Source organism: Coregonus clupeaformis, chromosome 40 (assembly GCF_020615455.1).
Source record: "Coregonus clupeaformis isolate EN_2021a chromosome 40, ASM2061545v1, whole genome shotgun sequence".
Lineage (NCBI taxonomy): Eukaryota > Metazoa > Chordata > Actinopteri > Salmoniformes > Salmonidae > Coregonus > Coregonus clupeaformis.
In genome coordinates, this window is record NC_059231.1 from 18,462,927 (window position 1) to 18,476,708 (window position 13,782).

General features: G+C 46.0%; 1 protein-coding gene across 3 annotated transcripts in view; it reads left to right on the forward strand.

The window, feature by feature from the left end:
- The window catches only part of LOC121555007 (voltage-dependent L-type calcium channel subunit beta-4-like), a 78,341-nt gene that overhangs the window by 11,724 nt on the left and 52,835 nt on the right, over nt 1–13,782 (forward strand). The window contains exon 1 of one of the 3 annotated variants that reach the window (XM_041868764.2): nt 1,748–2,257. The exons of the other annotated variants lie outside the window; for them this stretch is intronic. Within the exon in view, the coding sequence (XP_041724698.1) occupies nt 2,213–2,257 (45 nt within the window). The 5' untranslated portion in view covers nt 1,748–2,212. Of the gene's footprint in view, nt 1–1,747; nt 2,258–13,782 lie in introns of those variants that run through there. 3 annotated transcript variants of the gene reach the window in all.

Here is a 13,782-nt window from a genome sequence, read left to right on the forward strand (position 1 = left end):
AGCAGGGTCTCTCTCCCTGGAGATCTGTAGTGCACGAATGCTCTCTGCTGCCTGCTTCTAGATACTACTGAACATAGGCCACATAATCTCGCACCTTAGAATACTGTACTTTCAGCTCGACTCTAATTTTAAATTCTAGGTGCTTTTAGCGGTTCTTTATATTCTGTATGTGTTATGTAAAGTGTAATCAATGAGTGGCTTTGCGTTCTATGGAAAATAATGGACAACGTTGAAGGTGTGTTCCACGACGCTCTAGCAGGGTGGAACTGACCTTCCACAGGGTTACATTATTTTCCAGAGAACGCATAGAGCCCCGAGTTGATTATCGCTTTCATACCATTGCTATATGGATCTCAGGGGTTTACATTTACAGTCATTTTGCAGACACTCTTATCCAGAGCGATTTACAGTTAGTGAGTGCATACATTTTTCATACTGGCCCCCCGTGGGAATCGAACCCACAACCCTGGCGTTGCAAGCGCCATGCTCTACCAACTGAGCTACAGGAGGGTGGGGGGATGTGGAAGGGATGGACACTCCTCTTCCTCCCCAGTATCGTAAAAGGGGGTTGGGTAGGAGAGACTCAAACCAGTCCGGGTGTAATTTTTCATATTTTCAGACTAGAGCAGGGGTTTCTCAACTATGGGTCAGGACCCAAAGTGGGCCCTGGGCATGTGATCACACATTATTTCTTTTTTTAATTTGGGTCGTTGGAAGATGATTTTGGTCACAGGAGGACTGTCAATTTCTCATTTTGTTCTCGAACTGAAAATCTTGAAGAACCCCTGAACTAGAGCATTTTGGTTTTTGCCCTAGCACTACACATCTGATTGAAATAACTAAACTCATCATCAAGCTTTGACTATTTGAATTAGCTATGTAATGCTTGGGCAAAAACCAAAACGTGCACCGGGGGGTGGGGGTGGGGTACCAATTTAGGGAAACCCTGGACTAGAGGATGGCCAGTTAGTAGCAGTTGCTGTAAGTCTCTTCATCACTAGAGGGCGATATTGCTCCAATCTTCTACCATGTCTTTAGAAAGGAACCCGTTTCACTGCAATTTAACTTCATTAAAGCAAATGGAAACACTTATTTGAAAATCTATATGTTTCTAGAAAATTGAATCAGAAACGACCAAAAATATACCATGAATATATCGCATCATTATAAAATAAAATTAGGTTTATGTCTAATTGTATATCACATGAGATTTTAAATATTTTTCTATACCCTTTGATCCCTTCCAATTCCCCTGACCTAGTGAATCTGCAGACTGCGTGTTGGGTGTTTTATGGTCCCAGTGGGTCCATGAAGATGGAATAACACAGAACCTGGGTATTGTAACACTGTGAGGATCACCATAGGTCAAGATCCCATTTTATATTTATTGATTCATGTATTGCATGATGCTGTGTGTGTGAATGATGTGACTGTGTGTGTGTGGAGGGGGGTCGTTAAACCTGGGTGATTAGGTCAGGAGATCTCCACGCACACACACACACAAACACAAACACAAACACACACTCCCTAGCCTCTTCAGCAAGCCACCTTATGACAGAGGAAAATAAAAAGAGAGAGGGGAGGGGGATAGAGGTAAAGAGAGAAAGTGAGAGAGATGGAGAGAATACAACAGAGGGTATTAGACACTGGTAGAGAAATACAAGAGACCACTGTCAGAGGTAGAGGGGAAAGACTGCTGCTCTCAAGCTACAGACCCCCTCTCCTCTCCTCTCCTCTACCTTTCCTATCCCCTCATCTCCTTTCCTTTCCTCTCATTTCCTTATTCACCATCAGTGAAAATGCTCTCCCAAGCTGACTGGAGCATGAAGCAGCCAATCAGCAGCCTGCCTCCCTGCTTTGTCATCAGCCCGTGATTGAGGAACGGCTCCTGCTCTCTGTTTGGAAGGGAGATAAAATGCCAGGTCTGGATTTAGACAGCAGCATCTGAGGATAACTGAAGCTCTGCGTTGCCTTATTATGGAAATAAGGAAAACTCTTTAAGCTAGGGGCAAGAAACATCTAATTCACCATCAAGGCTCAGGGAGGAGAACAATTAGAAACTCCACCTTTTTCTAATTTCTGCTTTGGTGTTGTTGTTTTCTATCTAGTGGGAATGTAACCCCCGTTAATCCATCTCTGGTGCTGGGGCTTCAATCCATCATTGCTATTTTTGTCAATTCGCAAGAGGTGCTTGTTGGAATATCAAACCTCCATGTATGATAATTTGTACCTACATGGATTCGAAGACTCTGAGGCGGTGAGTAAGGGGTTATGGTGGAGGGGTAGATCATGTAAGCAGTGGTAACTGCCTGTACTGTGCTGTTATTTTCTCAGAGAGCGAGAGAGAGTTAGTTGAAGCTGGTTGAACATGCACTCACACACACAGGGTTGGGGGAGGCTGGAGATTCAGCTTGTATATTATGTTTCCTCTGTGGAGTTGGGGCAGGGGGGTGCATGTGTCTGTTACTGTCACCTCCAAACTGCACGGTTCTCTGTAGGTTCTCTTGGTTCTCTGTAGGTTCTCTTGGTTCTCTGTAGGTTGTCTTGGTTCTCTGTAGGTTCTCTTGGTTCTCTGTTGGTTGTCTTGGTTCTCTGTAGGATCTCTGTACGGTTATCTGTGTGGCTTTGTGTGATGCCACTGAAGGAGAACAGGCAGAGGAACCATTGCTTCCTTCATTCCATATCATTGCACATCCACTGATCTGGACATACAGGGCTCTCTCTCGACCATCTACCATGCCTGTGGATGACTGATTAGTCAGTAAACATTGTAACTCTCGCTGTGTGTGTGTGTTTAGCCAGCGGAGCAGAGCCCTATCCTTCCCTTTAAGGTTGTGATTGCTTAATGTATCATTATGTAGCCCCTTCTGGACTTTATCAGTGCATCTGCCAGCTTCACTTTTCTCCCAAGAAAGGGTGGTAAAAATCTGACCCCTTTGTGTGGGCATCGGCTGTAGTGCACTGTTGCGCCACCAGTCAGGGCCAGCCAGGGTCGGAGATGCCAATGCCATTTTTCATTTGGAGAGGAAACAGTTCCAGGATTTTGTTTGCTGGAGTGTGTACAAGCCAAGCACTGCAGCTCCGTTCGGAAATGCGTCAAATATGGTGACACACAAATCCGACTTTTCCCACAACTCAGCAGGCTGCTATAGCAGCAATCATCATATGGGGAAAACACATTTCCCAAAACTTCAGTTTCCATTTAAAGATGGAATCCGCAGTAGGGGAAACAGCGCCACTGTCTGCCCCACAAACGTTGTTATTTTTTTTGTTTTGTAGACAAAGCAGAGGTGGGGAGTGCTGGGGGAGCGTCACGCATCAATAAAAAAAAATGTTTGCAGTACATATACTGGCATGCTGCTGTTCTGTCACGTCTGCAATGATGTCCGAAGGGAAAAAAACTGTTTGTTGTTTGCAGTAATTTCTTTGTTGTTGTAATATCGCAAACGGACGTGGCAGTTTCACCATTAAGGATTCCAGCTTTAAATAGATGGAGGTCCATCCTGTTTAAGGGGCGATGGATCATTCATATCATCTGGCACTATGACAGTTAAGGTACCACAGTTAGCTTCTGTACTCAGTCCTCAGACACTGTGTCACCTGTCAAATGCTTTGTCTTTGACCAATGTTAGTCTGTCCACGAGAGATTAAGTACTTACTATGTAACATAAAGGATATTGTAACATCTGTCATGATCATGATTTAGCAGGTGTGAGCGTCTTTTGAATTTCCAAAGGGGAAGGGACATTTGGCCCATAGACTTGCAGAGCAAAGGGGGTTGAGCCACCGCCCTGCTTCTGCGCCTGGTTCTACTATCTTATCACATACATCTCCTCCCAGAACTTAATCGAGCATCTGACGCAATTACGCACAATTTTAGTAAATACAAGATTAGTAAATACTCTACCACAAAGAAACTACTGTATGATATTTGAACAATGTTAGTAAATATACTGTACATCTAAGAAACTAACTATGGCTATGACGTCTTTAGTAATAAAGTGATCCAGGATATGAGGTGATCCAGGATATGAGGTGATCCAGGATGGATCATTGTATTGGTAGATAGACACAGAGAGAGAGAGCCCGTGAGTGGTGCTCTGAGAGCTTCAGACCGACTGGGATCAGATAGAAGCTGGAGCAGAGGACGGGGCACTCCCAGGCAGATAAGTCTTGAGTGTGTCCTGATGGACTCAAGTCCAGCTTCCTTGACATAGATAACTGCCTCAATAGTGACCTAGTAGTGTGTCAGTGTTGGAAGTGGTGGGAGGGGTGTGGCGGCTGACTTTTTGTGCCACTACAGTCATTTTAGGAACGTTTTAAAGTGTGTCATCATGGCATGCCTCCGACGAACACTTCTCCCTCCCTTGTGTGAAGAGGCGCCAGCAGATATCACATTTATTGTTCTAATCTTCTATTCCTTTGTAGTCTCTTTTGACCCATATTCACAAAAGTAGTGTGAGTTTGGCTTCAAGAATAATTACATTGTAGCAACAAGGTCAAACTAGTTCCCTCCTGTGGAACTGCTGGCTGGTTTGCTTTGTTGATCAGTCAATGTCTTACGTAGGGGTGACACACAGACTGGCAGGTTCCTCTTAAGCAGGGGCCTAGATGGTTCCCAAGCAGAAATACCGTTTATTGTTTTGAACCAACATGAAGCGCAGTGACAGTGTACATAATAAAGGTGTGGTGGCCTCATTTGGCTTTCTTTACTGTCCTGTATTTATGGATTTATTTCATAATGAGGTAGTAAATAACAGTTATTTGTATTAATGGAAAGATTCCCATGCCTGAAAATCTTGTCCTGGAAGCATTAATCATTACATAACTGCCTCACTGGTTGAATTCAATGTTTTTTTCAGTCTTGGATATTTACAATCTTCCCAAGATACCCTTGTTTTGTTCTCCTGGACTTGGTTTCTCATTATCCTCTGCATATTTGTGATGTTTTGTAAGTGACAGATGATGCTCCAGTTTTCCTGTACCTTTTGGTTCAGTGGAATTATTTCCTTGACCAATGAAGGTGGTGGTGGATGGAAGACTTGCTTTCCAATTTTTTCATGACACGTCATTGATATCTGGTATACATATTCATTATACCTCATGAATATTGTCTTACAGTGGATTCACAAGTTCTTTACATTCCACGGTCTTGCTCAGAGGGAGCCCACATGAAAAAATACTATAGTATACTATGGTATAAATACTATAGTATTCACTGTAGTGTTTTTGCAGACTGTACTATACTGTAGTGTTTTTGTGGACATTACTGTAGTATTTTTGTTTTTATTATCTTTGATATAAAAGTGGAGGCTTTCTCCTTCAGGAATCCTACTGGAGAAATACTAAAATAGCAAATTTTCCATAACTGTATATATAGTATATTTACTAACATTTGTCATATCATACAGTAGTTACTTTGTGGTAGAGTATTTACTAATCTCATATTTATAAAAATTTTGCGTATTTGATTAAGTTCTGGGAGGAGATGTATGTGATAAGATACTACAACCAGGAGGTAGGTAGGTAGGACTGGGGTCTGAACGGATAGTTCTGCACTTCTGCTTTTTTCAATAACCTGTAGGGAACCAATATGGTCTATACTTGGCATGTACAGTGGGGAAAAAAAGTATTTAGTCAGCCACCAATTGTGCAAGTTCTCCCACTTAAAAAGATGAGAGAGGCCTGTAATTTTCATCATAGGTACACGTCAACTATGACAGACAAAATGAGAAAAACAAATCCAGAAAATCACATTGTAGGATTTTTAATGAATTTATTTGCAAATTATGGTGGAAAATAAGTATTTGGTCAATAACAAAAGTTTCTCAATACTTTGTTATATACCCTTTGTTGGCAATGACACAGGTCAAACGTTTTCTGTAAGTCTTCACAAGGTTTTCACACACTGTTGCTGGTATTTTGGCCCATTCCTCCATGCAGATCTCCTCTAGAGCAGTGATGTTTTGGGGCTGTCGCTGGGCAACACGGACTTTCAACTCCCTCCAAAGATTTTCTATGGGGTTGAGATCTGGAGACTGGCTAGGCCACTCCAGGACCTTGAAATGCTTCTTACGAAGCCACTCCTTCGTTGCCCGGGCGGTGTGTTTGGGATCATTGTCATGCTGAAAGACCCAGCCACGTTTCATCTTCAATGCCCTTGCTGATGGAAGGAGGTTTTCACTCAAAATCTCACGATACATGGCCCCATTCATTCTTTCCTTTACACGGATCAGTCGTCCTGGTCCCTTTGCAGAAAAAACAGCCCCAAAGCATGATGTTTCCACCCCCATGCTTCACAGTAGGTATGGTGTTCTTTGGATGCAACTCAGCATTCTTTGTCCTCCAAACACGACGAGTTGAGTTTTTACCAAAAAGTTCTATTTTGGTTTCATCTGACCATATGACATTCTCCCAATCCTCTTCTGGATCATCCAAATGCACTCTAGCAAACTTCAGACAGGCCTGGACATGTACTGGCTTAAGCAGGGGGACACGTCTGGCACTGCAGGATTTGAGTCCCTGGCGGTGTAGTGTGTTACTGATGGTAGGCTTTGTTACTTTGGTCCCAGCTCTCTGCAGGTCATTCACTAGGTCCCCCCGTGTGGTTCTGGGATTTTTGCTCACCGTTCTTGTGATCATTTTGACCCCACGAGGTATCTTGCGTGGAGCCCCAGATCGAGGGAGATTATCAGTGGTCTTGTATGTCTTCCATTTCCTAATAATTGCTCCCACAGTTGATTTCTTCAAACCAAGCTGCTTACCTATTGCATATTCAGTTTTCCCAGCCTGGTGCAGGTCTACAATTTTGTTTCTGGTGTCCTTTGACAGCTCTTTGGTCTTGGCCATAGTGGAGTTTGGAGTGTGACTGTTTGAGGTTGTGGACAGGTGTCTTTCATACTGATAACAAGTTCAAACAGGTGCCATTAATACAGGTAACGAGTGGAGGACAGAGGAGCCTCTTAAAGAAGAAGTTACAGGTCTGTGAGAGCCAGAAATCTTGCTTGTTTGTAGGTGACCAAATACTTATTTTCCACCATAATTTGCAAATAAATTCATAAAAAATCCTACAATGTGATTTTCTGGATTTTTTTTCCTCAATTTGTCTGTCATAGTTGACGTGTACCTATGATGAAAACTACAGGCCTCTCTCATCTTTTTAAGTGGGAGAACTTGCACAATTGGTGGCTGACTAAATACTTTTGTTCCCCACTGTAGGTTTCTCACTTATGGGTGGCACAAATTGCAATATGGGGGAAGGGAATGGGCAGGGTATATGCAAATTGAATACTGTAGTATTTACAGAACTATAGTTTAAAAAGTGTAGTGTTTTTGCGGACTGTAGTGTGTTTTTACAAACATTACTGTAGTATTTACTACAGTGTTTTTTTCCAGATAAAACTGTAGTATTTACAATAGTATTCTACAGTGTACTACAACATTCTATAGTAAGTACTACCCATGATCCAGGGATGCTACAGTGTGTAGTATGGTATTCTACAATATACTACAGTTTACTATAGAATTCTATAGCAAGTACTGTAGTATTCTATAGTAAACTTTAGTATTTTTTCATGTGGGAGGGTCATCCTTGACCACAATGATAACACTTAGGCCATCAAACATATTTGTGCTTCAATTGTAGGATCATGGATGCTCTATCACAAAAAATGGAATAAAGCAAAGCATTCGTTCCACTGTGAAAGTTGGTCTGGATTGTAATTGGTTAGGATTGTTGTGCAAAGGGAAGTGCTATTCCGGGAGAATACATTGGTGGATAGGGCATATTGTAAAGCAATACATCATGTGTAACTCCTCATGTCAAGCAACCCTTTGTAAGCATGTTTCTCTGCTCCCGTGAGCTTATGCACAGCTATATGTGTCTGTCTGTCTGTCTATCCACCCCCAGTATAGCTAAGTCTCTTCCCGATCCTCCCGCCCTCTCATCCTCCCCCAGTATGGTGGAGTCTCTCTCCACATCCTCCCTCAGTCTCCCCCAGTATAGCTGCGTCTCCCCCATCCTCTCCAGTAATGGTAAGACAGACCAGCTGGCTGCCTGGTCTAATGTGTTCCAAAGTGGAGTGATCGGCTGACTGTGAATTCCGTGAATGATGTTGAAGAAAACCCTCCTCTTTCTGCTGAACCACATAGAAATACCACTATAGAAACACATTGCTGCCTAAATGTATGTCTGAGGAAGATGATTAATCTTAGATGGTAGTGTTGGTCCTTTTGTGAATGATTTACTATTATTATATTTAAGATGAGTTTAGTGACCATGTTAGATTTATTTATTTTGTCTTATCCAAATGAATCGTATCTTTCTCATATATTCTAATACTATCTTCAGTTGGATGGCAGTAGCAAAGCTGTACCCTGGACCCATGTAGTCAGTGGAGAATTTACCTGCTAGATCTTCACATTTCAGCAGTTGAGAAGAGGCATGTAGATTGCAGTGTGGTCCACTAGGCTTGTACCAGAGGATGGGGGAGGTTAGGTTAAGAGTGGAGAGGAGAGGTGGAGGTCAGGTTAAGAGTGGAGAGGAGAGGTGAGGTGGAGGTTAGGTTAAGAGTGGAGAGGAGAGGTGGAGGTTAGGTTAAGAGTGGAGAGGAGAGGTGGAGGTTAGGTTAAGAGTGGAGAGGAGGAGGTTAGGTTAAGAGTGGAGAGGAGAGGTGGAGGTTAGGTTAAGAGTGGAGAGGAGAGGAGAGGTGGAGGTTAGGTTAAGAGTGGAGAGGAGAGGTGGAGGTTAGGTTGAGAGTAGAGGAGAGGTGGAGGTTAGGTTGAGAGTAGAGGAGAGGTGGAGGTTAGGTTGAGTGGAGAGGAGAGGTGGAGGTGGAGGTTAGGTTAAGAGTGGAGAGGAGTGGAGAGGTGGAGGTTAGGTTGAGAGTAGAGGAGAGGTGGAGGTTAGGTTGAGAGTAGAGGAGAGGTGGAGGTTAGGTTGAGTGGAGAGGAGAGGTGGAGGTTAGGTTAAGAGTGGAGAGGAGTGGAGAGGTGGAGGTTAGGTTGAGAGTAGAGGAGAGGTGGAGGTTAGGTTGAGAGTAGAGGAGAGGTGGAGGTTAGGTTGAGAGTAGAGGAGAGGTGGAGGTTAGGTTGAGAGTAGAGGAGAGGTGGAGGTTAGGTTAAGAGTGGAGAGGTGGAGGTTAAGAGTGGAGAGGAGAGCTGGAGGTTAGGTTGAGTGGAGAGGTGAGGTGGAGGTTAGGTTAAGAGTGGAGAGGAGAGGTGGAGGTTAGGTTAAGAGTGGAGAGGTGGAGGTTAGGTTAAGAGAGGAGAGGTGGAGGTTAGGTTAAGAGTGGAGAGGTGGAGGTTAGGTTAAGAGTGGAGAGGTGGAGGTTAGGTTAAGAGAGGAGAGGTGGAGGTTAGGTTAAGAGTGGAGAGGAGAGGTGGAGGTTAGGTTAAGAGTGGAGAGGAGAGGTGGAGGTTAGGTTAAGAGTGGAGAGGAGAGGTGGAGGTTAGGTTGAGAGTAGAGGAGAGGTGGAGGTTAGGTTGAGAGGAGAGGTGGAGGTTAGGTTAAGAGTGGATAGGAGAGGTGGAGGTTAGGTTAAGAGTAGAGGAGAGATGGAGGTTAGGTTAAGAGTATAGAGGAGAGGTGGAGGTTAGGTTAAGAGTGGAGAGGAGAGGTGGAGGTTAGGTTGAGAGTAGAGGAGAGGTGGAGGTTGGGTTAAGAGTGGAGAGGAGAGGTGGAGGTTAGGTTAAGAGTGGAGAGGAGAGGTGGAGGTTAGGTTAAGAGTGGAGAGGAGGAGGTTAGGATAAGAGTGGAGTGGAGAGGTGGAGGTTAGGTTAAAAGTGGAGAGGAGAGGTGGAGGTAGGTTGAGAGTAGAGGAGAGGTGGAGGTGGAGAGGTGGAGGTTAGGCTAAGAGTGGAGAAGTGGAGGTTAGGTTAAGAGTGGAGAGGTGGAGGTTAGGTTAAGAGCAGAGAGGAGAGGTGGAGGTTAGGTTAAGAGCGGAGAGGAGAGGTGGAGGTTTGGTTGAGAGTAGAGGAGAGGTGGAGGTTAGGTTAAGAGTGGAGAGGAGAGGTGGAGGTTAGGTTGAGAGTAGAGGAGAGGTGGAGAGGAGAGGTGGAGGTTAGTTTAAGAGTAGAGGAGAGGTGGAGGTTAGGTTAAGAGTGTAGAGGAGAGGTGGAGGTTAGGTTAAGAGTGGAGAGGAGAGGAGAGGTGGAGGTTAGGTTGAGAGTAGAGGAGAGGTGGAGGTTGGGTTAAGAGTGGAGAGGAGAGGTGGAGGTTAGGTTAAGAGTGGAGAGGAGAGGTGGAGGTTAGGTTAAGAGTGGAGAGGAGAGGTGGAGGTTAGGTTAAGAGTGGAGAGGAGAGGTGGAGGTTAGGTTAAGAGTGGAGAGGAGAGGTGGAGGTTAGGTTAAGAGTGGAGAGGAGGAGGTTAGGTTAAGAGTGGAGAGGAGAGGAGGAGGTTAGGTTAAGAGTGGAGAGGAGGAGGTTAGGTTAAGAGTGGAGAGGAGAGGAGGAGGTTAGGTTAAGAGTGGAGAGGAGAGGTGGAGGTTAGGTTGAGAGTAGAGGAGAGGTGGAGGTTAGGTTAAAAGTGGTTAGGAGAGGTGGAGGTTAGGTTGAGAGTAGAGGAGAGGTGGAGGTGGAGAGGTGGTGGTTAGGCTAAGAGTGGAGAAGTGGAGGTTAGGTTAAGAGCAGAGAGGAGAGGTGGAGGTTAGGTTAAGAGCGGAGAGGAGAGGTGGAGGTTAGGTTAAGAGGAGAGGAGAGGTGGAGGTTAGGTTAAGAGTGTAGAGGAGAGGTGGAGGTTAAGAGTGGAGAGGAGAGGTGGAGGTTAGGTTGAGAGTAGAGGAGAGGTGGAGGTTAAGAGTGGAGAGGAGAGGTGGAGGTTAAGAGTGGAGAGGAGAGGTGGAGGTTAGGTTAAGAGTGGAGAGGAGAGGTGGAGGTTAGGTTAAGAGTGGAGAGGAGAGGTGGAGGTTAGGTTAAGACTGGAGAGGAGGGGTGGAGGTAGGTTGAGAGTAGAGGAGAGGTGGAGGTGGAGAGGTGGAGGTTAGGCTAAGAGTGGAGAAGTGGAGGTTAGGTTAAGAGTGGAGAGGTGGAGGTTAGGTTAAGAGCAGAGAGGAGAGGTGGAGGTTAGGTTAAGAGCGGAGAGGAGAGGTGGAGGTTAGGTTGAGAGTAGAGGAGAGGTGGAGGTTAGGTTGAGAGTAGAGGAGAGGTGGAGAGGAGAGGTGGAGGTTAGTTTAAGAGTAGAGGAGAGGTGGAGGTTAGGTTAAGAGTGTAGAGGAGAGGTGGAGGTTAGGTTAAGAGTGGAGAGGAGAGGTGGAGGTTAGGTTGAGAGTAGAGGAGAGGGGGAGGTTGGGTTAATAGTGGAGAGGAGAGGTGGAGGTTAGGTTAAGAGTGGAGAGGAGAGGTGGAGGTTAGGTTAATAGTGGAGAGGAGAGGTGGAGGTTAGGTTAAGAGTGGAGAGGAGAGGTGGAGGTTAGGTTAAGAGTGGAGAGGAGAGGAGAGGAGGAGGTTAGGTTAAGAGTGGAGAGGAGAGGTGGAGGTTAGGTTAAGAGTGGAGAGGAGAGGTGGAGGTTAGGTTGAGAGTAGAGGAGAGGTGGAGGTTAGGTTGAGAGGAGAGGTGGAGGTTAGGTTAAGAGTGGATAGGAGAGGTGGAGGTTAGGTTAAGAGTAGAGGAGAGATGGAGGTTAGGTTAAGAGTATAGAGGAGAGGTGGAGGTTAGGTTAAGAGTGGAGAGGAGAGGTGGAGGTTAGGTTGAGAGTAGAGGAGAGGTGGAGGTTGGGTTAAGAGTGGAGAGGAGAAGTGGAGGTTAGGTTAAGAGTGGAGAGGAGAGGTGGAGGTTAGGTTAAGAGTGGAGAGGTGGAGGTTAGGTTAAAAGTGGAGAGGAGAGGTGGAGGTAGGTTGAGAGTAGAGGAGAGGTGGAGGTGGAGAGGTGGAGGTTAGGCTAAGAGTGGAGAAGTGGAGGTTAGGTTAAGAGTGGAGAGGTGGAGGTTAGGTTAAGAGCAGAGAGGAGAGGTGGAGGTTAGGTTAAGAGCGGAGAGGAGAGGTGAAGGTTTGGTTGAGAGTAGAGGAGAGGTGGAGGTTAGGTTAAGAGTGGAGAGGAGAGGTGGAGGTTAGGTTGAGAGTAGAGGAGAGGTGGAGAGGAGAGGTGGAGGTTAGTTTAAGAGTAGAGGAGAGGTGGAGGTTAGGTTAAGAGTGTAGAGGAGAGGTGGAGGTTAGGTTAAGAGTGGAGAGGAGAGGTGGAGGTTAGGTTGAGAGTAGAGGAGAGGTGGAGGTTGGGTTAAGAGTGGAGAGGAGAGGTGGAGGTTAGGTTAAGAGTGGAGAGGAGAGGTGGAGGTTAGGTTAAGAGTGGAGAGGAAAGGTGGAGGTTAGGTTAAGAGTGGAGAGGAGAGGTGGAGGTTAGGTTAAGAGTGGAGAGGAGGAGGTTAGGTTAAGAGTGGAGAGGAGAGGAGAGGAGGAGGTTAAGTTAAGAGTGGAGAGGAGAGGTGGAGGTTAGGTTAAGAGTGGAGAGGAGAGGTGGAGGTTAGGTTGAGAGTAGAGGAGAGGTGGAGGTTAGGTTAAAGTGGTTAGGAGAGGTGGAGGTTAGGTTGAGAGTAGAGGAGAGGTGGAGGTGGAGAGGTGGTGGTTAGGCTAAGAGTGGAGAAGTGGAGGTTAGGTTAAGAGCAGAGAGGAGAGGTGGAGGTTAGGTTAAGAGCGGAGAGGAGAGGTGGAGGTTAGGTTAAGAGGAGAGGAGAGGTGGAGGTTAGGTTAAGAGTGTAGAGGAGAGGTGGAGGTTAAGAGTGGAGAGGAGAGGTGGAGGTTAGGTTGAGAGTAGAGGAGAGGTGGAGGTTAAGAGTGGAGAGGAGAGGTGGAGGTTAAGAGTGGAGAGGAGAGGTGGAGGTTAGGTTAAGAGTGGAGAGGAGAGGTGGAGGTTAGGTTAAGAGTGGAGAGGAGAGGTGGAGGTTAGGTTAAGACTGGAGAGGAGGGGTGGAGGTAGGTTGAGAGTAGAGGAGAGGTGGAGGTGGAGAGGTGGAGGTTAGGCTAAGAGTGGAGAAGTGGAGGTTAGGTTAAGAGTGGAGAGGTGGAGGTTAGGTTAAGAGCAGAGAGGAGAGGTGGAGGTTAGGTTAAGAGCGGAGAGGAGAGGTGGAGGTTTGGTTGAGAGTAGAGGAGAGGAGAGGTGGAGGTTAGGTTAAGAGTGGAGAGGAGAGGTGGAGGTTAGGTTGAGAATAGAGGAGAGGTGGAGAGGAGAGGTGGAGGTTAGTTTAAGAGTAGAGGAGAGGTGGAGGTTAGGTTAAGAGTGTAGAGGAGAGGTGGAGGTTAGGTTAAGAGTGGAGAGGAGAGGTGGAGGTTAGGTTGAGAGTAGAGGAGAGGTGGAGGTTGGGTTAAGAGTGGAGAGGAGAGGTGGAGGTTAGGTTAAGAGTGGAGAGGAGAGGTGGAGGTTAGGTTAATAGTGGAGAGGAGAGGTGGAGGTTAGGTTAAGAGTGGAGAGGAGAGGTGGAGGTTAGGTTAAGAGTGGAGAGGAGAGGAGGAGGTTAGGTTAAGAGTGGAGAGGAGAGGTGGAGGTTAGGTTAAGAGTGGAGAGGAGAGGTGGAGGTTAGGTTGAGAGTAGAGGAGAGGTGGAGGTTAGGTTAAAAGTGGTTAGGAGAGGTGGAGGTTAGGTTGAGAGTAGAGGAGAGGTGGAGGTGGAGAGGTGGTGGTTAGGCTAAGAGTGGAGAAGTGGAGGTTAGGTTAAGAGCAGAGAGGAGAGGTGGAGGTTAGGTTAAGAGCGGAGAGGAGAGGTGGAGGTTAGGTTAAGAGGAGAGGAGAGGTGGAGGTTAGGTTAAGAGTGTAGAGGAGAGGTGGAGGTTAAGAGTGGAGAGGAGAGGTGGAGG